The sequence below is a fragment of the Meleagris gallopavo genome, chromosome 12 (assembly GCF_000146605.3).
Source record: "Meleagris gallopavo isolate NT-WF06-2002-E0010 breed Aviagen turkey brand Nicholas breeding stock chromosome 12, Turkey_5.1, whole genome shotgun sequence".
Lineage (NCBI taxonomy): Eukaryota > Metazoa > Chordata > Aves > Galliformes > Phasianidae > Meleagris > Meleagris gallopavo.
Genome location: NC_015022.2, coordinates 9,597,111 through 9,624,215, shown reverse-complemented (window position 1 = coordinate 9,624,215; position 27,105 = coordinate 9,597,111). Strand labels below are relative to the sequence as shown.

General features: G+C 44.3%; 1 protein-coding gene across 2 annotated transcripts; it reads left to right on the top strand.

Moving 5' to 3' along the window:
* The first annotated feature begins 6 nt into the window (after positions 1-6).
* SHC4 (SHC adaptor protein 4) lies at positions 7-26,630 on the top strand. Of its 2 annotated transcripts, none has more exons than XM_010717422.2 (12): positions 7-767; positions 6,418-6,488; positions 12,194-12,257; positions 13,091-13,210; positions 14,780-14,833; positions 17,552-17,603; positions 18,139-18,265; positions 20,156-20,333; positions 21,381-21,441; positions 22,756-22,935; positions 24,437-24,690; positions 25,396-26,630. In XM_010717422.2, the coding sequence occupies exons 1-12, from the start codon at positions 207-209 to the stop codon at positions 25,549-25,551; spliced, it is 1,878 nt and encodes a 625-aa protein (XP_010715724.1). In that variant the 5' UTR covers positions 7-206; the 3' UTR covers positions 25,552-26,630. The 2 variants fall into 2 exon arrangements, with proteins under 2 accessions (XP_010715724.1, XP_019475003.1); XM_019619458.2 differs by lacking the exon at positions 7-767 and adding an exon at positions 1,120-1,355.
* The last annotated feature ends 475 nt before the right edge of the window (positions 26,631-27,105 follow it).

Here is a 27,105-nt window from a genome sequence, read left to right as displayed (position 1 = left end):
CTGCCCGTGGGACTGCACGGAGAATGCCGGCCGGCCGTGCGGCTGGAAGCCTCCCGCATCGAGGAAAATACGCTGCTTGGGAGGGAATCGGCAGAAATCTCTGTCAGGTTTCCGTTTTTAACGTTGTTTGACTTGCCTGCTTTCCGTCTGATTTATCCACAAAGGCGATTTGTGCCCAAGGCTCCGGTTACCGAACTGCCAGGGCTATGAGAGAGCGCGGCCCGCAGAGCCTCAGTGCACACGTCCTGTACGTGGGGCTGCTCCGACACCCGGGGATGCTGCACAGGGCCAAGTACAGCCGCTTCAGGAACGACTCCGTAACGTCTCTGGACGAAGGGCCGCAAAACATCAAAGGTTCCTCCTCCTCCTCCCACCCTTCAGCACCCAGCCTGCTAGCAGAGGACGTCCCGCTGGGTCCGCAGGACACCTGCACCACGCTGTGCGCGCTGATCCCGCGCATGGCCAACATTAAACTCGCCAACCCCTCCGCTCTGCCCAGCCTGAAGAGCTTCTGCCTGGGGAGCAAGGAGGTGCCGAGGACCAAACTGACTGAGTGCGTCACCGTCCCTGGCGGCCCCTCCTCGCCTGAGCTCGGCTGCCTCTCGGCCTCGTACCCTCAGCCCGGCACGGAGGGGCCACACCTGACCCCGAGGCCCGCGGGCGGCTGCGCCGGGCGGGGAGCGGCAGAGGCGGTGGGCAGGCTGGGAGGGAGCCTCGTGCCCAGCGGGGAGAGTGCGGAGGAGCCGGGCACAAGCTACGGTGTGAGGGTGAGTACCGAGCGCGGGGACCGGGTGCTGGCAGAGGGGGCTGCAGGCTGTACTGCCACCTCTGCAGCCTCTGGTCACAGATATACCCTGTGTATCTGCTGTTTAATGATGGATGTAGGGCTGTGCTGAGAGCCCGAGGGAGTTAAAAGGAGCACAGCTATCCCCAGAGATAGACAACATCAATTGCCATAGAGTCTGTCCTTAGGCTCTTGGAGGAGCACAGCTGAGCTGAGCTGAGCTGCGCTGCAAATGAGGTCACTCTGAAATGTGTCTTGGAGGGGAAGGACTGTGGCAAGGTCCCGTCCCTCCCAGCGGCTCTGGTGCCAGGCAGGTGCTGGCTCACACTGTGACATCTGTCAGTGCTGGGCCCAGTATTGGCCCTGCAACCACTTCTGCATGGTGCAGGGTGCCGAGGCTGCCCTCCACTTGTGCTGCTGGGCTGCACTCACTGCTCTGGGCACAGAGAGCGCTGCCTGTTTCTCCAGAGGACACCCCACCACAGCTGCTCCAGGTGTTTCTCACACTGTGCTGTCACTGTTGGTGCTGGCTGCTGTCAGCAGTTGCTGGATGAGAGGACCGTGCTGCTGGGTGAGTCCCCGGGTTCAGGGCTTTGCTTCTTCCACCCATGTCACACTCCGGAGCTTTCTTGTTTTCCATTTTTCCTCTCTGGATGTTTTACTTCTGTGCCCAGACTTTGCCAGTTGGAAAGCCAATGGCCATTGCTTCCTTCTCCATACTCTGAACCTCTGGCATTGCACATCAGAGAGGAGAAGAACAAAATGGGGCTGTGGCTGTGCTCACCCTTCCCAAGCAGGCCAGCTACTGTGGGTGAAGTCTTGGCTGTGGGAGCTGTGGGGTGGGCATCAGTCAGGTCATCAGCTGTGGAAATGGAAATCAGAGTGCAGTCATCTTCATTTGTCTTGTTAAAGGCAGCAGTAGGAGGGAGCTAGTACTGGGTGGGGTTCTCTGAGCTACCCTTGTGCTTGTCCTCTTGTGCTTGGCTTCCTGTAAGGCCCAGTGCTGATGTGGGCATTTGGTACTTCAGCACCAGTGGTGGCTCACTGGGTTAATGGGCACACAGGTGGTACACAGCATGACACCACACTGCCTGCTGGGGCTCCCAGTGCTGGTGGGTAGTGTGCTGGTGTTGTGATGTCACGGTGCATGGCCTGTGGCTCCTGCCTGTTGTATGGTGTCAGTCACAGCCAAGGCTCTGAGGTCTCTGCAGGGCTGCGAATGCCCCTTGATAGGGGGATTTCCCAGGTCCTGTATGGGCTCGTGGGCAGAGGCAGTGATGTGTTACCTGCTAGGAGCCACGCAGACCAGAAAGGAAAAGGAGAAGCAAAACCAAGGCCCAGCGTGACAGGAAGGTCCAGAGAAGTGGTGAAGGGGCTGTCCCCTTCTGCTGCTCCCCAGGTTGCTGTTCCAGGATGTTTTCCTGCTATGGAGGTCAGGCTGTTTCACAGGGAAACATCTTTGAAGGGCTGAGTGTTAGGGGCCTCCCAGCACAACAGGGAGATGTCCTTCTGCAGCTTTGTTGCTGTAGGAGCCTTAGGGCTGCAGGAGCACCGCTGAGACACATCCTGATGTGCTGTGTCCAAACCCGATGGCTTTTTGACCAAGTATTTCAGAAAGACAGTAATTGCTGGAGTGATAAGAAGCTTTACATCAAAAGTGGTCACCCGTAAATTGGAAGGAGGCAGAAATTGTCTGTCAGATGTTGCTTCAAGAGGTGCCAGCAGTGGGATTCCCTGTGTGCCCTGTGGTGTGACTGCAGCTGTGCATAGCAGCTGGAGGTGCCAGATGTGTCTCACATCACCTGGACTGCGCAAGATGCTGTGCCCCCTACCTGCCTGCTCCTCCAGCTTGCCTGTGTGAATACCAAAGAGCCCAAATAGCAATACTGAAGCAGGAGCCTGAACAGAGCTTATCCCTGTACCACTATCTTTAAGAGCAGAATGAGGGCCCGGCTGTTCTTGCACTTCTCTGGCAGGAAGGAGATCAGCTCTGGTGGTTCATGGCTGCAGAGCCACAGCTGTGAGGGTGAGCAGGGCTCATCCCACAGCTGTCACCGCCTCTGCTTTAGGGCAGTGGTTCTCTGTGGGCTACTCACGTGTGCTACAGCTGCAGGTGCTGCATTGGGTTCTCTTTGAACCAAATCTGCCACAGCCCTTGTCCTTGTGCAGTGGTGTGGGATGGGCTTCTCAGATCAAAACTGAAAAGAAAGGGAAAGTGTGGATGTGTATATGTTTGTGTGTATACACTCATTGAAAATGTGTTTGTGTGCATATGTCTGTATATATATACATACATACATAAAATTAGGAGCTTTTCCCTGTTTGTTTTTTTTCTCAACACTTGTTTAATCATAGAATAGCCTGGGTTGAAAAGGACCATGATGACCATCTAGTTTCAACCCCTGTGCTATGCACAGGGCCGCCAACCATCAGACCAGGCTGCCCAGAGCCACATCCAGCCTGGCCTTGAATGCCTTCAGGGATGGGGCATTAAAAATTGAAAACTCACAAATGAAAGGGTCAAACACTCCCTGGAAATTTTCTATTTAGCAAAAGCCAGACTGCTTTCCAGGCTGTTCTGCCTGTAGCTCTCATGCCCTGCCGTGGTGTGTGGGTGCCACGTGCTCATGGCTGCTGCATGTGTGCGCTGCTTTCCCCTCCCGGCCCCATCCATCGAGGTGTTATTCACAGCAATCAAAGCAGAGCTCCCCGCTTCCCACCTGGCAGCCCCGGAGGAAAGAGGGGTGGGAGGCTCAGAAATCTTTTTCCCTTACTTCAAAAGTGCCTTATTAAAGCAAGTGCTGGGAAAATTAAGTGCTTGGATGAGAGAAGGATTCCTGCCACCGTCATTTGCACATAATACTGCTGCTCATGATTTTTTAAATTTTTTAAATTTTATTTACTTATTTATTTATTTTCCCAGGTAGCTGTAATGTTTTTAGGGAATCTGAGCAGCATCTAATGTGCCTTTGGTTAGAGGCTGTGTAGCAGCAGCATTGCTTCTACTAGGAAATCCTGCATCCTTTGTTCGATGGCTATGGGGTCTGTAGGAGCTGCCCTTGGCTTATGCATGAATTAATGCCTGTTAACTAATAAGTCAGATCGTGAGGCTGCAGCTGTATTGTTTAATTAGGAGCTCCACGAGCTGTATCGCTGCTGCTGGTGAATCACTGGCTGTCATTGAAGCTGGAGCAACTCACTGTGTTGTGGGAAGGAATGCAATGAGATGTGGGGCTGTGTTAGAGGGTGCCTCAAAAGCTTATTCACGCGAGCCCTGCTGGGTGCATTCACATCTCCTCCCACGCAGCCCCTCATCCTGTCTGCAGTCACTCTCCATCATCTCTTGCAGAGAGATGTGAAAAGATGTGCATCTTCAGTAAGCAGCCTTCTCTCCCAGCCCCGGCAGCATGGGGGAGCAGAATCCATACCCAGCTCTCCCTCCCCTTTGGATGCTGTGGGATGGAGCTCCCACAGGACAGCCGCTCCCCATCCTGCTGCAGGGAGATGGGGGCACGGTTTGGCATGGGTCAGTGCTACAGGAACTGGGCAAGACATCTGTGGGTTCAGCATCCACCCTCATCAGTGAGGTCAGGTCCTTAGCAGCTGGCTCTGTTCTGCGCTGGCGTTTTCTTGAATGGAGGGGTTAATCATCCTGGTGTAATTTTCACTTATTTTTTTCTTCCTTGGAGATATCTTTTGTTTTCTCTACCAGGCTTCCAGCATCCCATTGTCCCTTCTGAGTGGGCAGTTGTCCCTGGGCTTCTTCCCAGCTCTGTGACCTCGATGTCCTCCTCCCCAACCCCACTGCTTCCCCCTGCCCAGGGATGTGAGGGTTCAGCCTTACTGACTGTGCTCATTCAGATAAAATAAATGAGGGATGCTGTGAGGTGCCGTGTTAATGCACTTCCTTACTAAGGCTTTTAAAGAAAGGAAGAAGGAAAAAAAAAAAAAGGCCTTTTGTGAATCATTGATAAGTTCAGCTTCACTCAGGGTCACTTATGCAAAAACCTAATATTGATTTTTCATCTTTGCTTAGAGCAGCTTCCCACGCATCTGCTCAGGATGCAGCAGGGACTCGCTTATCAGCGCATGACTCACCTCCTCCTCTAAATCTTGCTGTTCTCAAGGATCGAGGGGCATCCCGCCAGCTCACAGGATGCTTGACCTTATCCTGCAGGACCAGAGGTCTCTGCCGTGCTGTGAACTGAGACTTGAGGCATATCTTCCACGTTTGCTTTGTTCCCGTTAAGCAGGAATATCTTTAACAAGTAAGATAGCTCTCAGAGTCCTTTACAAAGTCATTAAATGTTCATTAGAGAAGCAGTTCTGCAAACCCTTCAGATTCTTATTGATGTCCTTCCAGGGCTCTGACCTAATTCTGGAGTTCTCCCAAGGGTTGCATTGCTATTTGGAAAGAAACCAAAACAGGGATATAATACCATTGTTGTGGAATCCCTGCTTGACTGCGTGCACACGTTCTCTTTTTAACACAGTCATTTCTGGAGGTCTCTAAAGCTGGAACAGACACCTTCACTTACCTCTGAGCACTGCAGGAGAATCCATACACAGACAGGCCGGTGCCTTTCTCTGCACACAGTGCTGCTTCTGTCTGTGAAAAACAAGAGGACAGGGCATGCAGCCCCTGCCTAGGGCTCTCTGTGATGGATCCCAGAGGCTGTGACTCCATGCAGGAGGGCTCAGTGGGGCCGGGCTGTTGCAGGATGCTCCGTTCCCAGGTGACTGTTGCAGTGTCAAACAGGGGATGCCAGCTGGGAAGCACAGACCTGCATTTGAATAGTGGAGGGATGGCTATCAGCAGAAATGATAAAGGACTGAGTAAAATGTTTTGGAGAGAAGCAAGTGGCTAGAGTTAGCCTGGTGCACTTCATCGAGATGAAAATGTTCCATAGGTTTGTGCAAAATGTCAGAGGGTTCTTTGTGGTCACAGATCATCCAAGTCGTGATGTTTCTGAAAATTTGTCCTACCCAAATCCCAAATAAGTATAGAAAAAGTCCTCAGCTGTGCCCCATGCAACAGAAAGGTGGGACTCAGCCTCTAATTTAAAGCAGTCGCTTTGTGGTGCAGCTCTTAAAGAGCTGTTGCTAAGAGCTTGAATTGCAACTCTGCCTCCTCCATCTTCTGCAGAGGTTGGTTATTTGTCATCAGACCTGCAGCAGCAGGGGGCCGGTGGTTTTCCTCATGCCTGATAATGCCTCCCACTGCTCCAAAGGGCCCTGAGTGCAGCGGTCCTGCAGATGTCCTCTGCACATGGGGGAATTTCTCTGCGGCATCGATGCGTTCCTCCCGGCTCAGTGGCACAAGTTAATCAGTGACAATGAGCAGAATTAGGAAAGAGGAAGGGTTGGATTTTGTGTCCCCAGAGGGCTTCATCTCTTTTTTGTGCAGTGTTGTTGAAGTTGCTGGTATCTTCCTTGCTGTTCTGTACACTTTTCAGTAAACCTTGATCTATTTAGGAAGCTGCTTTAGAACGGCTGATTTGATTTGCCACATACATTGTAGTTCTGCATAAGTTCAGTGGACTGAAACCACACTTGCTTTCCTTTCTGACCTCCTCTCAGCTGTTCTGCAGGTATTAACGTAGCCATCCTTTGTCTCTCTTTGTTCTCCACAGTACATGGGCTGTATTGAAGTGCTGCAGTCAATGAGGTCCCTGGACTTTGGCACACGAACACAAGTCACCAGGTAGGCACTGCTGAATGGGAATTCAGCACAAGAAAGAAAAGCCTGAGCTCTGATTTCTGTATAAAGCCACTGCTGCATGCCAAACCCTCAGACTCTTTTGAATAGAAGTTTGCATGGTTTGCTTTGCTTTTTCCCAAGCGATGACTTGAATTATGTGGTCATTACAATAGGCTGTTTCCATTGTGAAACTGATTGTTTCAGCCACAGACCAAATGTATTGCCCAGCCCTTGTTTTGGATGCAGAGAGAATCCCCCTGCAGTCACAGCATGGTACAGGCACACCTGGTGCTTGGTACTGGCAGCTGGGCCAGGAGCCTGGGCTCACCTGGGGCACGAGGTGAACATGCAGGCTGTGCCACAGCCGTGCTGCTGCTGCTCTGGCCAAGGCACAGCCTGGGCGCTCCAGGCATCTCTTCTGCTGCCTTCTCCCTGCTTCACACCTGATGCAAGGTGCCGTGAGTCTCTCCATCTAGTGAGGTCGTCTCACAATTGATTGTTGGCATGTCCAGAAGAGAACAACCCCGCTTCATTTTTACCTTTAGTCTTGGCCTGTATGCAGAGTCCCTGTGTCTATGAGGAAGCACGAGTGCTTTTCCAAATGGGCTGCTGGAATGCACCCGTGGTCCTGCAGCAGAGCTCCCTGCTCCTCGGCCCCAAGTGCTCTTTGCAGAGAATTTTTGCCCAGCTGTGTCCATGTTCCCTCCTCCTCAGCCTTTTTTCTCTGGCTTGGCTCATGCTGAGGATGCCAGAAGTGTGGTTTAGGGTTCCTGTGGCTGCCCGGCTCTTCTTCCTGCTGGCAGATGATTTACAGATGCTCTTTTGCTTCTTCAAGTGCTCATATCAAAGAGTCAGGAGGCAGGAAAGGTGTATGATGAGATAAGTGTTAAACATCTACCTGTTGTCTCCCAGACTTATCAGCTAACAGGAAGAATCTGCACAACTTGACTCCTTAAATGCTTATATACTGCACTCTAAAGCAGTCAGATTTGTTTTAGATTCAAAGTCAGCAGTTGTTTACATTTAGTCAGCACAAGCACAGTTCCTGCATGTGTATATGAAGTGCCTGAGATACAAATATAGTTCCACTCCCCTGCCTAATTGTTTACCAACGCAAAGGAGAAACACAGTAGACTTTGCTCAGAGAAATCAGTTTGGTAGATTCAGACACATGTATTGTGTTCTTCAACAGCACCAGCCAAGAAGTGAGGTTACCTCCCATTTGCAAGGCTGGGTCTGTGCACGTTGCTACACTGACAAACAGAGCTTTGGTCAGACTATCTGGAAAATACTGAATATGAATTATTATCTAAAGAGAATTTGCCAACTTAAATTTGGCCCAAATGGTCAGGTTTTGTTAACCAGAGCTATGTGAGAACTTAACAATGGAAATAGTTCCACCACCAAAAAAAAACCCCATGGCACTGCTGACCTTGGGAGACTCTTTTGTGTATGAGAAATTCAAAACTTAAGCTGCTTGCAGACTGCCTGTTGAAGGGCTGTGTGCATGCTAACTTTAAAGTTCGGTCGATTACATCCTGACTGGATAACAATAACTCTGATTATTCTCCCATTGTTCTCCCAGGCGTCACTTTATGGATGCCCTCCACAACACAACAGTCAAGGAGTTATTTGAAATGATTCCATTTTAATAATCTGTGTTATTTTTATGGGGGATAAAAACATATTTTTACTCTGATGACATTTCACTAAACAAAGAGTCATGCTCTGTTTGGAAGTGATGTGGAAGGAAGGTCAGTTTAAGAAAGTCCCTTCTCCCTTCTGCACCAGTTGCAGTACACCATGGATCATTTGCATTCTGATGAAGGAGTGGGACTGGAGCCCCTGTGCTGTGGAGATGTCCTCCATCCCATGTCTGCCCAGAACCCAGCATGCCCTCCCCTTGCCAGGTCCCTTCAGCTCTTTTTCTCTTTCCCACCTCCCACTTATGTTAAATCAAGCTCAATGCATGTATGGGAAAAGGGATTCTGTGTCCCAGGTCCGGGCAATAGCTCTCCAACTTGGGAATGGCCAGGCAGCATGGCTGGGGCGAGGGGCATTGCAAAGGGCTGGTGGGGTGGCTGCTTGAAGAAAGCTGACTTTGTTTGGAAGATTAATTTCAACTTTGTTGAGACACACAATCCCTTTCTGTTCGATGGTGTAGGCAGAGCCCTCGATGCTTAAAAGCAGATTTCCAGCAGCATGCTTGCTCGCTTACATCAGCCCCTTGCTCTTCTTTTGCTCTCATTTGGGGAAACAATCAACAAAGTGTCTCTCTGTCAGCACCAGTGCCTCCTCCGTGGCAGGACTTACTGCAGAGGTGCAGCCCTAGAGGACAAAATCTGGGTCTGAGTGTACTGCTGAGATGATCTAAATGCTCACAGGTGCCAAAAGGGGGCTGTCTTTGTCACCTCTCATTGCCCACCTTGCTGCTGGCTGCTGAGCCACCACAATTTCCTTCTGCCCTCCCTGCAGCACTGGCTGGCTGCACGGGGCTCCACAGCTCAGCCCCACAGGTGTGCAGCTCACCAGCACAGGAGCTGACCCAAATCTCTCCCATTCACTATGGAAACAAAAATTGTGTCGGCTGCCAGTGGTCAGTGTGTGTAATTGCATGGACACTGCAGGACTGGCAGGCAGGGACCTCACTTCAAATGGCAGAAGTTGAGAGTGTTGAGGGGCAAGATTTTCTTTGCCTTAAACTAAACCGATTTAAATTCTCATGGCTTTCCTCACTTAGTTCTGGGGCTCCCAGAGGTGAGAGGAGCTGCCGCAAAGTTCGCCAGTGGAGTTATCTCAGTCAGTGTGATTTAAAGGAAAACAAACCAAAGTGCTTTGCCTTGGGATGTGTGACAAGGAGAGAAAGGAATAACAGCAACATGATTGGAATAACAAGGCCGCATCTGCTGCTGCTGCCTCTGATTGGCAAATGGAAAATGGAGAAGCAAATCCCAGAAGCCACAGAGCTGCACGTTCATCCATAGGTTAACTGTGAGACCTACAAAGGTATTTGCTGTCTGGTAGATCTAGAAGACTTGCCCAAGCAAGTGATTGACAGTGAATGGCTGTAAGAATGAATTAAGAGCGTGTTTCCAGGAAGAAGGCATGGATACAGTAAATCCAATTTCAGTTTATCATGGATATTTCCAGAGTTTCTTTTCTTCCTAGTATATAGTGCAGGTTCCAGACCTGGTCCACCTGTCCCATGGAAGTGACTGAAAATTAGAGATGTTCATTCTATCAGCAAGGTGTTATCAAATGCCTGCTTTTCACGCCTTTAAAATAATATATGAGAAGGTCTGTTAAGTCATCTGGAAAACCGTCTGATGATATGAAGCAAGGAACAGCTGTGAGAAGATGATTTCCCTTAGGAAAGAGAGGAAATAGAAAGTTAATTAGAAATGATTTGCCTATTTTTTGTTCCTGTTTGTTGAACAATTGCATAGCAGTGGGGTGAACTGGGCAGTCACAAGATGTGCTTGTACCAGAATGGGATCTGCTGCTGACAGCTTTGTCTGCAACTGAGTATTCCATATAGGATGCTTGAAGTGTTTGGGAACTCTTTTGTCACCACAATAGAACACTTCCCTGTTTTTCTAGTTTGTTCAGTTTCTGGTTTTCTTTCTAGGTAGCGCTAGACTTGAAGGCTCCAGGTAGCCTTAATGTCTTGTCTCTGATTTTAATTTCCTTTAATATTGAATGAGGAGATGGGCTTTCATTTTCCAAATAGATCACTGGAATCTGCAAGATCATCCTGCAGGATGCCATTCCTGTTTCAGTTAGTTTTGCCCTTTCTACCATCAAAATAATATCACCAAGCTAAACAAGAGAGATGTCAGGATTTCACTTCATATTTTCAGTTGTGTAGTGGAAAGTGCTTTGTCTTAAAAAAATAAAAAAGGAGGCTGTGCTGAAAAGGTTGCATTTGTAAACTGAATCTGATCTATCTCATGCAGTCCACTATGATGCTGCTCTTCTTCCCGGCTGGTTTTAACTCAGATTGCTGTTGTTGACACTTGGCAGGCTCCAGGTTTCATTTCTCAGGACCTTCTCTGGCAGGAAGCCTCTTTTTAACATCAGTGCTGTCCAGTGCTTTAGGTACAGGTGCTGGCAGCCCACCTGCTCCAGCCATCCTGCAGCATGGGGCCTATCTGGCCCACTGCCTGCCAGCCTGGCTCAGTGTCTCCAGGACATCCTGCAGGGATAGCACATGGAAAACTTGCCCCAGCAACACCTGTGATTGCTGGGTTATTGAGATAAGACTGTCAGGTCAGATCCTGGAATCCGTGGCATGCTGCAGCAGAGCTGACCTTCCCTCATCTCCAGGATGTCCAGGAATGTTAAGGAAATGCTGAGCACACCCCAGCCACCATTTTTCCACTGGCTTCAAAACAATGACTGTAAGTTAGGGAAAAGTCAATGGCTGCCAATAGATTTTTTCCCGGCTGCTGTGCTAACTGCCCTCAGGACACTGCTCTGTTTGTGGGAAGCATCACCTGGCTGACATACATCAGAACTTGCTTTGTTGAAGCCTGGAAAAGAGATGCATCTTGTAACAGTTAGATTCAGTGAGAAATATAGCTATCTTTGATACAGCCTATCAATGCATTCTACCTTACATTTCTGCTTTCCGAGGTGAGAAACTCCTATAGAGGTTACTGAGTGGCTGGGATACGACACCTGATTTGGGAAATACCTGCTAGAGGTGAGCTAGGACCTCTGATTTGCAAAAATGTCGAGAAGCTGAACCTCCTAACCTCCCCTCTGAGCTGTGGCATTACAAAGCACTACAAACAGAACCCCTTGCCTAAGAGAAGCAGCTTTGCAATCCAGCTTCGGCTGAGCAAACCGTGCACCTTGAAAAGGGGGAGGAGGTCTGTGCAGCATTCCCAGAGAAAAACCTCCTGCCCAGAGGGATACAGAACTGCTGGCAGTGACACTCAAAGCATTTTCTTTGCTGTGTGCGTAGCTATCTAACCCATGGTTTGGCCAAGAATGTCACAGCTTGGCAAAGAGACACGCTCTGCACAGCCCAGGTATCAAATGGTGGAAGAACTGTCACGCCTAGCAAGGGCAGTGCTGGGAAATGTTAAATCATAACTACCAAACAGTGTAGGCTGGGCAGCAAGAATGTTTTTGTGATATAAAAGTGTGGGAAATTGGCTGAACTGCAGGAGAAACATCGCTTCTGTGATTTCTTTCTTTTCTTCTTTTTTTTTTTTTTTAAGACAACCCCCTCCTCCTCCCCCCCCCCCGACACCAGAAGCCCGTAAGGGCACCCAGCTGGGTACACTCAGCACACCCCTGCTGCTCTAACGAAGATGGATTAAGGCAGGTAGAAATGCTGCCTGCCAGCCTTCCTGAGAGAAAGGACTCGAAGGCACGAGGTCCTTTGAGTTTCATTGTGGTTAGCTGGTTTTATTTATTTATTTAGGAACAAAGAATTGTCATTAGGTGACACTCGTATATTTTATGAAGAAAAGGAATGAATCCAAAGCAGACTGGTGAATTATTGTGTTTCATTAAATAGGTTTTTTCTTTTTAACGCTGGGAGGGAGAAAGAAGGAAAAACAACTATGAAAGACTTTCCAGAAGATTTAAGTGTTTCTAAGTGGAATTACAGCAATAAATCATGAAGTTGCTGGCCCCCTTACAGCTGATGCATGTTAAATGATCCAACAGCTCATGCTGTGTTTTTCTGTTTGTAGGGAAGCAATAAGCCGACTGTGTGAAGCCGTATCAGGTACAAATGGAGCGATAAAAAAGCGGAAGGTAAGTAGTGCTTCAGCTGAACAATTGCTCTTCTGTATCTGCTTCTGATAAGCTGGATACATGATTCCCCAACCAGGTTCAGTCCGTGCTGGAGTTAGTGAGCATTAATTCACCTGAGCGTCTGCAGAGCTTAGCCTGCTGTGTTCTGGGGGCAGGGCTGTGCAAGACCTTCCTCTCCCCAGGGTTAAAGCTCTGCTCCTATCAACCTCTACAGTGCTCAGCGGTTTCTAAGTTTTAAGGTAAAGTGTAGGAGGCCTTTTGGATAATGAAAGGGAGCTCATTCATCAGAAGGCTACCTGATGGTTATTTGTATTGCAAATAAGGAGAAAGGCAGTGTTGAATGGGCCTGTCATTTGTTTAACGGCTGGCATGCAGAGAGGGGCAGTGGAAGTGGCTGCTGTGGGGCAGCGTTGAGGGGAAGATATTGGTTTCCTTCAGTAAGTGTGGAGCTCAGAGTGAGCAAACACACTCCTGAAGAATGAATACATGAAAAAATTTCCTGATTTACTGAGAAACACTTCAACCTCAGGAAATGAAGCAGCATTCACTGGGAAAATTAGTTGTTCTGAACTCCTTAGCTAGCTATAACACGTAACTTTCCGAGATTTTGTTTCTTTAACACTTGTTTTCCCCATTATTGATGTAAAAGGCATTTATACAAGTGTGATTCAAAGCTGATGTTTGTCAGAAGGTCTATTTGTCATAATCAAGCCGTTATCCTTGTTCCCATTACATTCTCAATAAGGTGCTGTAAAATTCTACTTGACTCTGATATACTTCTGCTGCTAGCCAAGCCAGCTGACAATGTCTTTCTTTTGTTTCTGTGTTTAAAGCCTCCAGTTAAGTTTCTGTCTTCCGTACTTGGCAAAAGTAACCTTCAGTTTTCTGGCGTGAACATAAAGCTGACCATTTCAACAAACAGCCTCACACTGATTAACACTGACACGCAGCAGGTAGGCTACATGTAAACCAGGGTCTTTCTATCCTTGCTACCATATTCTCCTCTTTTTCCGACATCTGAAAGATATGCAGGGTGCTTGAGCAGAAAGCAGCACCCAGTGTCTTCCCATGCACACCCGTTAAAGCCGACTTTTAAAACGAGAGCCTTTTGATATAATTCACGATGTGACACATGCCCTTTTTGTTCTTGGTGGTGTCTTTTGTATCCAGGGATCTCTAAGCACTTGGCAAAGTGTTTCTCTCTTTGTCACTCTCTGTACAGTGCCTAATAAACAAGGTGCTAATCTTGACTAGGGTTTCTGACAGTCCTAGAGTAAAATAATAATAATAATAATAAAAATATATATTTATAAATAATGAGTTAGAGCTTAGCTTTGCTGTTGTTCAAAGCTACATTACAGCTGGGTAATATATGTGCATCACCAGTTATACTGTGCAGATTCCCTGGACTCTGTTAGGGCACAGTCCTGGGAGTCTGCTCTGAAACTGGAATGCGTTCCTTTGGCAGATGAGTTTGGGAGCTTTGTGCTCCCACCAAATTCCTCCTTCAGCTCCAGCATAGTCTGCCAGGCCAGCAGTGGGTTTCCTTACAAGCTGCAGCAGGGGAGCAGCAGGGAGGTAGTTCCAGCTCACTGGCTCTGAGGACCTGTTGCACTGACTTGATGCTGTCCTGAGCGCTGGGAAGCTCCTGTGGCTTTCCTGGGCTGGGAGGGCCTATGGCTTGAGATCTCCCTTCCTTTCAGCTACAGCAAGCAGCTCCCTATATTGGAGGAAGCTTTGGGAGCTGGCAGCTGAAGTCTGGCCCTCTCAGCTCTTCCTTTTCAGATACAGGACTAAAATCTGGACAGACAGGTCTCTTTCTAAGTGCACTGACGTGTCCTGTTAGCATGCACGCAGGTGTTCAGAGGACTGTCTTGAAATTCTTCCTAGGTCTTTCATTACTAGGCCTTTCAAGCTGAAAGTCCTGTTTGTTCCATTCCTGCACTGCCACCATGTTTCATTGTATTCCCACTTGCATAATCTTTTGCACTTGATTTTATAATAAAAAACAGCCTGTCTCCAGAGATGAGGGAGTGTTTTAAACAAAGTTTGTGCTTGATCTGGCTAGCAAAATTCCTACCACGTAACAGTGCGGTGCTAGTGCTGGGAGAGAAGATGGTCTGAGCATCAGTGGGCACTGTTTGTTTGTAAAAATGCCACTGTTATATACACCGTGCATTTAAATAAGACTACTGGTCATTTTGAACTGAATTAATTTCTCAAGAATTTATAAGTGCATTTAGTATCTTCCATTATTCTCCTATGAACCTCTCATGTAGGCAGCTTTGTACTCACTAGGTTAGAAATGCTGTCTGAACTCATTCTGAAAACCTTTTCAGGATCTAGATATTATCAAACATGAACGGATAGTCTCCAAAAATATTCCTATTTTTAGCTTCTTCCTTCACAAATGATATACCCATGTGTTTATTAATAGATGGGGTTGTCATGAACTGAATTGCTTGCTCTGCTGTTTTCTAAATGCACGTGAGCATGTTTAACTAATTTGTCATGCTTTTCAGATTATTGCCAACCATCACATGCAGTCCATCTCATTTGCTTCTGGAGGTGACCCAGTAAGTATTGGTTTGTAAGACTTCTGCAGGTATAATGAAATTATTATGAGAATAGAAATACCTGCAAATACTTTACTTCATTTCTTCTTATCTGCAAGCACTAACAGAGTATGCCATGCTTCTGCATCATGACCAGGAGTCTAAAATAGATAGGGGGTCTGGGAGAGGAGTCTTTGAATAGAGGTTCAGTGGGGATTTGATAGCTAGGTAGAGTTATTGTTCCCACTGCCCATCAGTGAGACTAGGTCACTCACAAGACCACAGACTTGGGGACCTGAAAATAAGAATATATGGGAATTGCATCAGTTCTGAGGTCCCTGTAATCCAATGCCATGTTACAGAAGAGATCAGCATCAGCCTCTCTAAATTTTAGATGAATTTCAAGATAAACAAAGCTCCTATAAGATGGACATGACATTATTTTTCTTGCAGATGTGGGGTTTTCTCCCACTGTAATAGTTATGAACTCACTGATGTTATCATGCAAGAAGTTTTCTTTCCTCTTCCAAATCTTTCATTGAAATTATTGTGAGGAATTTGTCATTCATAAACATGTCCTATTCCCTTCTCCAGTGTCAGCAAGTTCCCAGCGTTCTGAATTTCACACTCTGTGTGTTATGAAAACTGTATTTTTTTAATCAGTTTGGAATTTTCTGCCTTTCAGTTTTGATAAATGTCTCCTTGTTCTTGTGTTACGAAACAAAGGAGTGGAAGCCAGATCTAGCTTTGACTGGAAAATGACAGATCTGCCTCTTTGGATTTAGGACCAGGCAAGGGAAAATAGCTGAGAATCAGCCCTGTGTGATGGGTGGAGAGCCATGGGTTGATGTAAGGAGCCCAGCTGCTTGGGGAGGTTTTGCCCAAGCTGCTGAGAGCAGAAGCTTCCTGGAGCTGGGGAGGGATGCAGGGATGGAACATGTGTGCAGGCTCTGTGCTGCCAGTCCTGCGCCCAGCAGGGAGGCATCGCGTGGAGCTGGTGCCAAAGAATCAGATCCTTAAGGATCCCGTTAACAACCAAGGCATTTTGAGAAGTCTGACTTTCACCATGAGGTGCTCATGCTATCCTAACACACTGCACTGTGTAATACAGTCCTTCGGCTTTGCAGACCCTTCCTGATAGCTCCAAGTGCTGCTGCTCTGTCGTGCTGAGCATCACAAAGCTTCATTTTGAATTCCAGTTTTCTTAATAGTTAATTTTTATATATATATATATATATATATATCCTTGAACCGTCCTGTCTCTGAAGTATGTACCATGCCTTGGTACAAATATGCTGGCTGTCTTAAGTCTGTCTTTATATAACATCTCAGCATAATTCAGGCAGGGATACATTTCCAGCTTTATTTTCCATAGGACGTGTCTCTCCAACTGTCCCTACTTTCAAGGTCTGAGCACAGTTCTGTGTTGCTCTGCACTGTTAAGGAATGGCAGGATTCTGTTCTGGAGGGGGCTTTATTTTAAAGCAAAGTCATCCACACAGACACTTAAGTGTTGTAAAGGTATAAAAATAGCAGGTACTGCTCCAGTTGCTTCAGTTTTCCAGTTACAGTCAAGACCTAATTTATTTTAAAAGTAAAATATCATAAAATATTTATAAACCTAAAGAAAAACCTGGGAGAAAAAGAAAGGAAATTGTTCTAAGTGCATGAGAAATATTTAGCTTTCTTTGCTTTAATGATATTACCTTGGGAGTTTTTTTTTTTTGAATGATCTAGGACAAGATCTGCTGACCCTAAGACGTGCCTCCTGTGTCATTCATTGTGAATTATTAAATGGTTGTTCTTGTGCATATTGCAAATGGGGCCTCTGTTTCCTGCCAGCTGACTGCATCTTTCCCCGAGAGAGCTGTGCCTTTAAGCTGCCAATTGTGTTTTCCCCATCCCCATAAAGATCCAAAATAACAAAATACATCTTTAATAATTAAAAGAATGTTATTCATTACCTCACCGTTGTTACTATAATGTTGAATTATCAAGCGACTCTTTGCTTTTGCAATATGACTAGAAATGTTAATCTGTCTATTTCAGATCCCATTTCAGTGTCACAAGAAAAAGTGATTATTATTTCGGCACTAGCTGTGAAGAGAATCTGTAACAGACAACTGATTATACTGAGGTTGTCTGATCTCAGCAGTGGCCTTCAGATCCGGAGTAATTTAACCTGATGTTAACCACACTGACATATGCAGCAGTGGTTGCAATGGAATCCCTCTTGCCTTCTGTGATATTTTAAATATCATCTTTTCTCTAAGATGCCTTTGGAAGTCAATCTCAATGCCACAAATGGTGAAAATTCTTACTTGGTCTCTGCAGCCTTTTCACACTTTTTAAGTGTTCCATGGACATCAGTGAGGGATGTTCCAGCTAAAAGATGTGGCTGGAAGTCACGTTGCCCTGATGTATTCGGCACTCTCTGCTGATGAGGCACCAGCTGAGTTTCTTCTCTCTTGCAGAGTATGAAAACACAGTTTACTGGAAACCCAAAGAACATGAAATGGTCTCCTGCATCTATCACAAGAACAAGCATTACTGCACAATTACTGTGTCAGTATCCACCACTGCATCACTGATCTTTCCCTTACCCCCTTGTGCAGCATCTCCACATTTTCTGAAACCTATTTTTAAAGCTAAGAATATCTTTCTGTGTACTAAGTTGCTTTGTGATAAGGTCGTTCGTAATGATAATTTTAAAAACATTTGTTATCTTCTTTCCTGAAGGATACAACAGACTATGTTGCATATGTAGCAAAAGATCCTGTTAATCAGAGAGGTATGGAAGCAATTTTCAAATCATTATGTATGTCTTTACAATTGCTTTATCTGTACCAAGGACTTGCTTGAGTTTTGTGATGACAGTTACTGAGCAGCTCAAGATTCTATACAATTTCTAACTTTGCTGGATGGATAGGGGTGAGAGTTTGCATGCAGGCTGTGGCTCTAAGTTCTTTGTGCCATTAAATGGGGATCTGTATGTCAGACTAAACTTGTGCCAGCTGCTGGCTCTGCACTGGGATAGGATCTTTCCCAGCACAGACAAAAGGGGGTTCTATCTTGCCTGAGGAGGAGATACAGGGGTGTTCTGTGCAGGAACCATAAATGGAGTTTCTTTCATTGAGTTGATATTATGCCTTAAGTGTATTCAGAGCAACATCCTTTGCACGTCAAAAAATCTCAGTCCTAACTAATGCCCTAAGGTTGCCTAGATCGTCTCATGCTCAACTCTTCTGCTGTATAGAATAGAGATTGACTTCTTTTTTTTTTAATAAAGGACATTTACCTAATTAAAGCAAGGTGTCTCTTTGCAGCATGCCACATACTGGAGTGTCCCAATGGGATGGCACAGGAGGTGATAAACACCATAGGGCAGGCTTTTGAGCTCCGGTTCAAACAGTACCTGAAGAACCCATCCAGCCTGGTGACTTCTAATGAAAGGTCAGCATATTCTCAGTCACTGACTTCACTGACAGTTTTCTTCTCTTCAGTACTTCTCAGAGAACAATTGTACTCCAAAGAATGATCCATAAATAAGATGTTTAGGTGATGCATTCTGGATGTATGCTAATTGTAATACATGCTCTGTGTACATAGAGTAGTAGAGTAACATTAGCTTATTCCAGTGAATGGCACTGTTTCCACTGACATTTGTACAGGTGCTTAGATAAAACTGCTGTATTTCAAGTGATGCAAGGAAATGGAACAAATGTTCAAATTATCCTGTCCTTACTTGGGCAGGGTAAATGAAGTGGAGAAGTTTTGCTCTATAAATATGGTGCACACTGAGCTCAGTCCTGAGCTGTGCCAAGTTTAAGCTCACTGCAGCTGTGGAAAGTCTGTGCTGGGGATGCAAGCAGTTGTAATTCACCTCTCTGCTGTTCTGCTCGTGACCTGGCAGGGACCTGCAGTTCCACCTGCTGTGAGTTGAGTCAGCCTCGTATACTGAAATCAACCCAGCCGCCACCAGCATTTTAAAGTATGAAGTCTTGTCTTCAGCCCATTGCTCAAACTGTGGGACTTAGGTTAATTTTCAGACTACAGTTCCCCATTTCCAGTGCATTGGACGCACAGTTCTTGGTCTGACATATGGCTCTCTCTAAGGAGCCATATTTTTCTTTTAGTGATGCAGAATTTGATTCCTTGCTACCTCTCAGAAACAGGTAAAGCTGAAAAACCACCTAGCTGCTTCCTGAAAACCAGAATCAGTGTGCAGGCACTGTCACTGGTACAGTGCCTGAAACAATGCAGTAAAATTGGTTTTACTCCTTGGCAGCAGTACCACCTCCAGGTTATATTTATTTTGTCATATAGTGTTTTTTGGCATTCACTGCTAATACTCAGTTTTACCCTGGAGACAATAGCCGCAGGAAGAGTCTTTGCTATGAAACTCTGCAAAGTTATGCCAGGAGTAAATCACAGAAAGGAGAAATGGAAGATGCTAATTAAATTCCCTCCTTGAGCTGAAACCGCAGCCAGTCTTGGAGAATGGTCCTCAGACAGAACTCGGATATTGCTGTGTGAATGAGTCACCCACCTCCAACTACTATGAATCACATAATCAAATACTTGCACTGCATATCACATAATCAACTACTTGAACTTTATCTCTTTCCTGCTCGAGGTCTTTTATCCAATTATATTCTTGTTAAACAGAGAAGTAAGATTTGAGATGAGCTTTTTATTTCGGGACCGGAGACAGTACAGGAAGCACCTAGTTATTTTGCAGTGTATCAGCTGTACATCAAGCTATCATCATTCTGTTTTAGCTCAAGAAAAACGTTGGGTACCATCCTTCGTGTCATTCTGTATTCTTCAAGCTGAAACTGAATAGTCGTATTGTTTCTGATTATTAAAATCAGAGTGCATTCCATTTAGGATGACTACATTTTTTTTGTAGCAATGTTTGTTTTTCTGAAACAGTTGCAGGCTTGTCTTCCTAAATGCCACATGAGGTTTTAATTTTCTTTTGTAAGTCGTGTCACCCCCCACTCCTGCCCCCATCCCTAGATTTATATGGTTGAGAAAAGAAGCCAGAAGAATCATTCTTATGGTCGACATTTTGGATACCTTTGTGAACAGCACATTGGCATCCCAGGGATCTGGGCTGTCTAGTGCCAAGACAATCTCCCTGAAGCCTGAACCATGGTGATTTCATTTTTAATTTGGAGAGAATTAAAGTGAACAACTCTGACAGTTGAGGCCCAAACTCCGTTACGACCTTTGTATGGCTGATCTGTGCACTGTGTGATGCATGAACGCTTGGGATGTTTGCCTACACTAGAAAGCAGTCGATAACATCAGTTGCTTTTATTTCCACATTTGTTTCAGTGAGGCAGTGAGTGCTGATGGATCATCTGGGAGTTTACAGGAGAGGGAGGATCATGAATATTACAATGAAATTCCAGGGAAAGAGCCTCCCACTGGTGGAGTATTAGACATGCGAATGAAAGTGCCAACAGACCAAAGGTCTGGCTGTTCTATACAGTGCAAAAAGCAGCACTGCTTGGTAAGTATATCTTCTGATAGAACTATTCACTGCCTGTTATGGGAATGAATAATAAAGTGTTACTGTGGTGTAAAGCACTGGTGTTAACATCAGAACCAGGTTTTGACTATGCTGGGAAAGGTTTTTTTTAGATGAGATTTAATCATGCTTAGTACATAATTGAGTCCCAAAGCACTTTCAGAAGATTAACTGGTTTGTCCTTAGAGTGCTTTTAGGAGATGGAGTAATATCCCCTTGTTAACTTGTTAGCTGTGAGAAGGAAATAGATACAGACCTGAATGGCTTGTCTAAGAGAACATTTACAAAATCTGGGACTTCCTGACTCTCAGTTCTGTGATCCAATAAATATTTCCTCCTGTCCATTATGCTCTGCAACTATACATATGATATTAGCTGATTGCAGTGTATATGCAGCACTAGTTCTGTCTGGAATTTTTGATGAGACTTCATTGATCTGCAGTAGCTACAAAAAATGGTAGGAAAAAAAAAAAAGGCTTTTGCTTGAGGTACTTTCTATGGAATAGAAAACCATTAGGGAGTAAAAACAGCAGAGTTCAGACTTGCTGTACAGACTTCAAAGTCCTCTCTGTTTGTTCCTGGAAACACCAGCATTTCCCCGTTAGTGAAGCAGGCACCATCTTTGCTTACAAGGTGCACGTTCAAACATGCCTCCTGGCAGCTGGTTGGTGTTGCTCAGGAGGCTGCTGTTCCCAGGTGTGGTTTATCTCTGGCGGCAGCTATTCCCAGGCTCTGTCCTGTGCTCCATCCAGTGTTATCTTAAATCCCTGCTGTAGGCCTGGTAGTCTCCACAATCCTGAGTTTGTTTCTACAGCTCTCCAGAGTCACAAGGAATTATCCCGCAACGTGTAATTGCACATGCCTTCTTTCCATGGGGTGAAATATTATCTTAGGAGATGGGAAAGTTTTTTGGTCTTTTTACGAAGAGTTAAGTTACCTGGATCCCAATTAACTGGTGCACAGATGTTATAACATTGTGAGGTTTCTAAGAAACTATTGTATGTGACCATTTTTACAATTTCTTTGCAGACAGGCAGCCCGACATTCATCAACATATATGAAAATTGCCCGGAAGAAAACAAAACCATGGGTATGTGCTCTGTTTTCCTTCACATGCATATGTATGAAGTAATCAAAGCAGGCTGGCTGTAAGGGATGCCCCTTTGCTTTCAATACAGTGTTGAAAAGCAGTCACTGAGGAGGTCACTTCTGGTTTCCTAGACGAAGGGCAGACAAGAAAGCCTTACAGATTTTCAAAAGGGCACTAATCCATTGTCGTGTCTGCTGGCAGAATTACTCATTTTACTTGCCATGATACTGTACAGTAGCTCTCTGTTGTTTAATTCTCTTTCATATGCCTTGAAGAAGGAGGATATTTCTTTGCTTTAACAGTCTCTGAAAATGTCCCTTCCTCCTACAAATACTGAATTTCTGTTCCAGTGGAGTCTGTGGCCTTGATTCCAGTCTGGCTTGTCTGTTTAACTGTGCCCGTCCCTCTCCTTGGGGAGTTTTGTGGCCCGTATATATCAGTTCCACTTTAGAGAAACCTGCTCTCTGGTGCCCCAGGAGATCACCACCCTCCAACTGCTTCTGGCCTTTACTTGCCACAGCTGATGCCCTGAGTGTGTTTCCCCAGCTCATCTCTTCCACTGCTTGGTGACATCCTTCTTGAATACCCACCTGCACTGCTATAAAGAGACAAGTTACACTGCTGAAGGAGGATGGTTCAATTCCTTGTGTTAATTCTGATTTAAGGAAAGGAGAACCAAATGATCCTTGCAACGAGAGGGTGAACAAATAAAAGAATAAATGAATAGATGTCTAACTAAAGTGTTTGCTAAAGAGCAAAAATATGTGTGCTATTTGGCTAGCTGAAGTGGCATTATTTTCATACCCTGCAGGGAATATTCTGTTAACTTGTTTCTAGGCTGGGATTCTAACCTGACAGATGTGGCTTTGGCCCTCCATGCAGTGCCACAAAAGCACTGACTTCCCCATTCTCTCTGCTCCACAAGAATAGCAAGAGAGAATAGTTCAGTTTCCCACAAAGCCTGTGGTACAGAGGGAAAGGAAGGGGCTTTGCAACAAACAATGCATACAGCTTGTGTCTCTGTAGAGTCGTATGTATTAATTTCTTTTCAATCAGCAGGGGATTTAGAGATGACATTAGCAGAAGCAGAACTGAACCAGTGTGGAACATCTTTGAAAATTTCATTCTAACTCTGAATAGCGTACCTTGTGCCATAGGAAAAAACAATTCATCTGCCAATTTTTGTTTTCCTTCCAAATGACTTTCATGGGATATACAAGAACAGCAACATTCATATTTCATTTTTTTGCAATTATTTTAACTTGAGTTTAGAAATAAAAAAAGGCATCTGTGCAGACTATACACTAATTGCAGGTTCTTGTGGTGAAAGATCACAGAAGACAAAGAAAGATGCGACATTACTGAAGTCTGCCTACAGAACAGATCTTTTTGATGATCCATGTTACATCAACACGCAGGCCCTGCAATCTGCAGTCTGTACAGCCCGGGGTACAGCAGCAACGCAGATCCCTGGGAGCCCACTGAGTCACACAAGTAGGTTCTTGTGATACTGCGTCTTCCTAAGCTTTGAAAAGAGGGAACTTGGCAGCCATGTGCAAGGAGAAAGAGTTTGGTTTCCTCATAAGAAATATAGAAAGTGGGGGTGCAGTCCTTCCTAGTGAGTTTTGTTTGTTGTTTTTTTTGTTGTTGTTGTTTGTTTGTTTCTTAAATTCAAGAGAAAGGGGGTTAAAGGTGAAAAGTACAGACAATGAGTATATGGAATAATCTTCCATCTGCTGTAGTTGATTGGTGACAATGAATAGTATCACATTTTCCTCAGCTGGTAATGAACAAGTTTCTAAGATGCTATGAAACCTTGGGACTGTACTGTGCTCAAGAAAGAGGGCTCTCATGTACACTCATATCTCACCCACTCTAAGCTGGAAATGACCTCAAATGCTTTTGCTTCACAGGCAATAAGCATGGAAGGTCAAAGCAGGAACACAAGGACTGCCTTTTCTCAGTTCTTGCACAAGTGATCTGACCGCTGAATCTCATCCAATAGCATCTAAAGCAGATTGTTTGATCAGTACTATCTATTAAATGCATGACCAATTAAGTCTTGATTTAAAGACTGCAAGAGGTGGATATCCATTAGGTGGCTATGTAGTTGCTGCTGATTATCCTCATTATTGGAAATACTTTATTTAATCACATCTTATAGTTTCCTACTGAGTGTTTTCTCTGTCAGTGTTGGCTCCACGGACAAGCGAGGGGGCTGAGGGTTGGATCATATCCACTGTAAAGGAAATTTGTAACCATTGAGACATTTCTAACTCAGGCATGTATTATACTCTAAAAGGAACTGACTGTATCCTGAGGACCCTGGAGTTGCACAATTTCATTGAAGAAGTGGTATCCTTTTTATTTTCCTTAGAAAAATGTTGCTTGTGAATCATTTGCAGTCTGATTGGCTATATCCCAAACCACCCAGTTTTGTTAGTACATTCAGTAATTGTTCGTTTTTTTCACAGCAGATGCATCATGCTGTAATCCTTCTGGCTACATTGGCTATGTTGTCTTACATTCCTGCGCATAGCTGGAGCCACTCAACATGATTCTCCCAATGAGCCGTAACAACCTCTTCAGAGCTTGTTAAGAAAGAAGGAAAGACTAGATCTTAAAGGCTAAAAAGAACAGATTGATTTTTTTATTTTTTTTAACAGGGAAGATTTGACTTCTTTAACCAAAGAAATACAAAACCAAAACAGTAGAGCATCAGAAAAATGCATGTTTTCCAAACCATGTTGCCTAGCAACCCAATGTTTATCCATCTAAGATATGGGAGGAGATCATATGGTAATTTTACTGAATGTGCTTGAGGATTGTGAGCATTCATGTTTGAATACTGTTGCAGTCTGCAAGGTTGGTCTGATCACAGCTTCAGGACTGAATCATTAGAATTTTTTAAAAGCTATAGAAATAGTCTCTCTCTTCCTTTTAGGATAAAGTTCTAGGAGAAGTGTTCAGTATGTTCCCTTTCATTTCATTTCAGAGTTACCAGAAACTGTGCAGCAGAGTGCCACGAGCAACACAGCTGGTCTCTGTGTTCTGCCACAAATAAAACAACAGCTAAGGAATGAAGATTGTTACCATGGCAAATTAAACAGGAAAGCAGCAGAAAGCCTCTTAGTCAACGATGGGGATTTTTTGGTGCGAGAGAGCACAACATCACCTGGTCAGTATGTCCTCAGTGGACTTCAGGGAGGGCAAGCAAAGCATCTTCTCTTGGTGGATCCCGAGGGCAAGGTATGAACATTTCATGTATGAAAACCTGAGAGCTGCTCAGCTATTTCACTGCAAAATGCTTTCTTAGACATGGAATTGAACTGATTCCCTTCAAGTTAATTTAAATTGAGCCAGTGGGTGACTTCAGTAGCTTTTAAAGTTCAAGAACTTATAAGCACTGAAGCACCATGGAAATAGAAGTGAGGTACTTAAATATTGTTGTAGTCCAGGTGCTGATAATTAGTGTGCGCACTTAATGTATTCTTTGAGTCGTCAGTATATTGCTGGAAAAATAACCCTAACATTAAATAATGAAGTTGGTTAGTAATGTACTTCTAGGTACAGAAAATGTAGAGCTGGCTTGATGTCAGCTGAATTCTACTTGTTTCTGCTTGGAGCTAAAAGAGCACTGTTAAGTGAAAATCCTCAAATGAGACATAAATCAAAAAATAAATTCTTAGTAGGAGTTAGGGAAACATGTCTCTTTCCTGTGGAGGAAAAAAAAAAAGGTTTATTTTGTTCCCTTTAGCAGAATCAGCCTAGATCTATACATTCAGTCTCTTGATAAGTCAAAGGATAGGCCTGAATTGCTGTCTACAGCCTAATGATGCTGCTCCATTGACTTCAGTGGCTTAAATGCATTTTGACTTTAATGGAATAGGCTCGCATCCAACCACTTATAAGCACAGTATAAACTTAAATACAATCTTTTGCTTCTTTCATCAGGTGAGAACCAAAGACCATATATTTGATAGTGTGGGTCATCTTATTCAATATCACATGGAAAATAATTTGCCAATCATCTCTTCTGGAAGTGAAGTGAGCTTGAAGCAGCCTGTAAGGAAAGAGAGTAATATGGGACACTTGCATTATCACAAATAATCTGTTGGATCTCACAAACCCCAAGACAATTTGTATCTGGAAACTTCACTGACTATTATAAAACTTCATATTACGAAGACAATTCAAAAAGAATAGACTGCACTTTCTACTGCTGTTCCAGAAGATATCCTTTGTGTGTGTGTATATATGAATATATGTATATGTGTATATCTATGTAGATCTATAGAGATCAATAAGCATAGTTATATAGATATATATAATCTTAACAAAATTACACCTTCAGAGTGTGAGATTCATTTGGGAGAGGATATTTTAGACATGCACAAATGTCACTTTCAAGGTCATACCGAATCAGTAACTATTTAAAAGCACAATCAAACCTCTACACGTAAAAGCTCACTTGAATGAACTACTGGAACATTAGTACGTGCCTTTTAGGATAGAGTTATTGGAAACCAATATTATTTATACTGAATTAGTTTTGGATGGTTAAACAAACATGTCTAACCTTTTCACTATTTGCCAAAACAAATGCAATTTGAATATTACTAAAATATCATCTGCTTTCGATAGACACTAACAATCTCATTTTGCTTGTAACAGCACTTTACTAGCAAGTAATGTTTGAAATGAATGGAGTTCACAATACAAAAAGATTGTATGGTTTCTTGATTATTTTTTATCACTGTTTGACAACTCAAAGACTGAGATTATGCAATATTTACAAAGTTGATATTGATATGTGTAATATAATTTTGGAATAGAACTTACTAAGGGGCAAGCATGCTAGATCCTAATATTTTTGTCTTGCATAAAATTTTACTATTATTACCAATTAATACCGGAGTCATCTCTTTTTAAAGGTAGGCTAAATATATTTTCATTGATTAATTAGTTGTTTACAAACTAGAAAAGCTGAACAAAACTAATGATACATTTTGAGAGAAAACTATTTAGAAGACTGTTTGAACTTTGCATGTGCCCTTATTCAGTATTCTTTCCAAAACAATATATGATTTTCCCTTTATTCGTGTAGAGTCCAATTGTTCCTAAAGTCTTTTAAAGGAAACGTATCTATTGTTTGATCACAATAAATAATCTAAATACAAATACTCGTATATTCCGAGTTCACAGAAGTTTCTTGGACTTCCTGTTGAAGAAACTGATTTAGTAAGTAACTGAAGAAAAGGGAAGGATCTGGGAAATTAGACTGAAAGTCCAGGTAATAGCCAGAGAAAGTTGTACATTTAAGATAAGTAATGTCCCTGCCAGTGCCAGGAGATATTCTCTGTCTTCTAGCCTACCAATATAGTTCCATCAGGTAGACAATTTTTTACCAATTAGTGGAAGAAAATATTTGACTATTAAGAAAAAGTTATCTTCATGTTAAATGGGACAGTAGAGTAAGAGCTCTGTCCTCTGGAAAACAAAAGGAGTCATCTGGACTAAAAAAAAAAAAAATTGAGGACATAAGCTTTCTTAGAGAATACGATGTGAAGAGCCACATTTAGAGCAGTCCATAATCAGCTTTACTCTTTTCCTCAGCTAATAGGCACAAAATATACTTCATTCCTTGAGAACAACATGATTAAA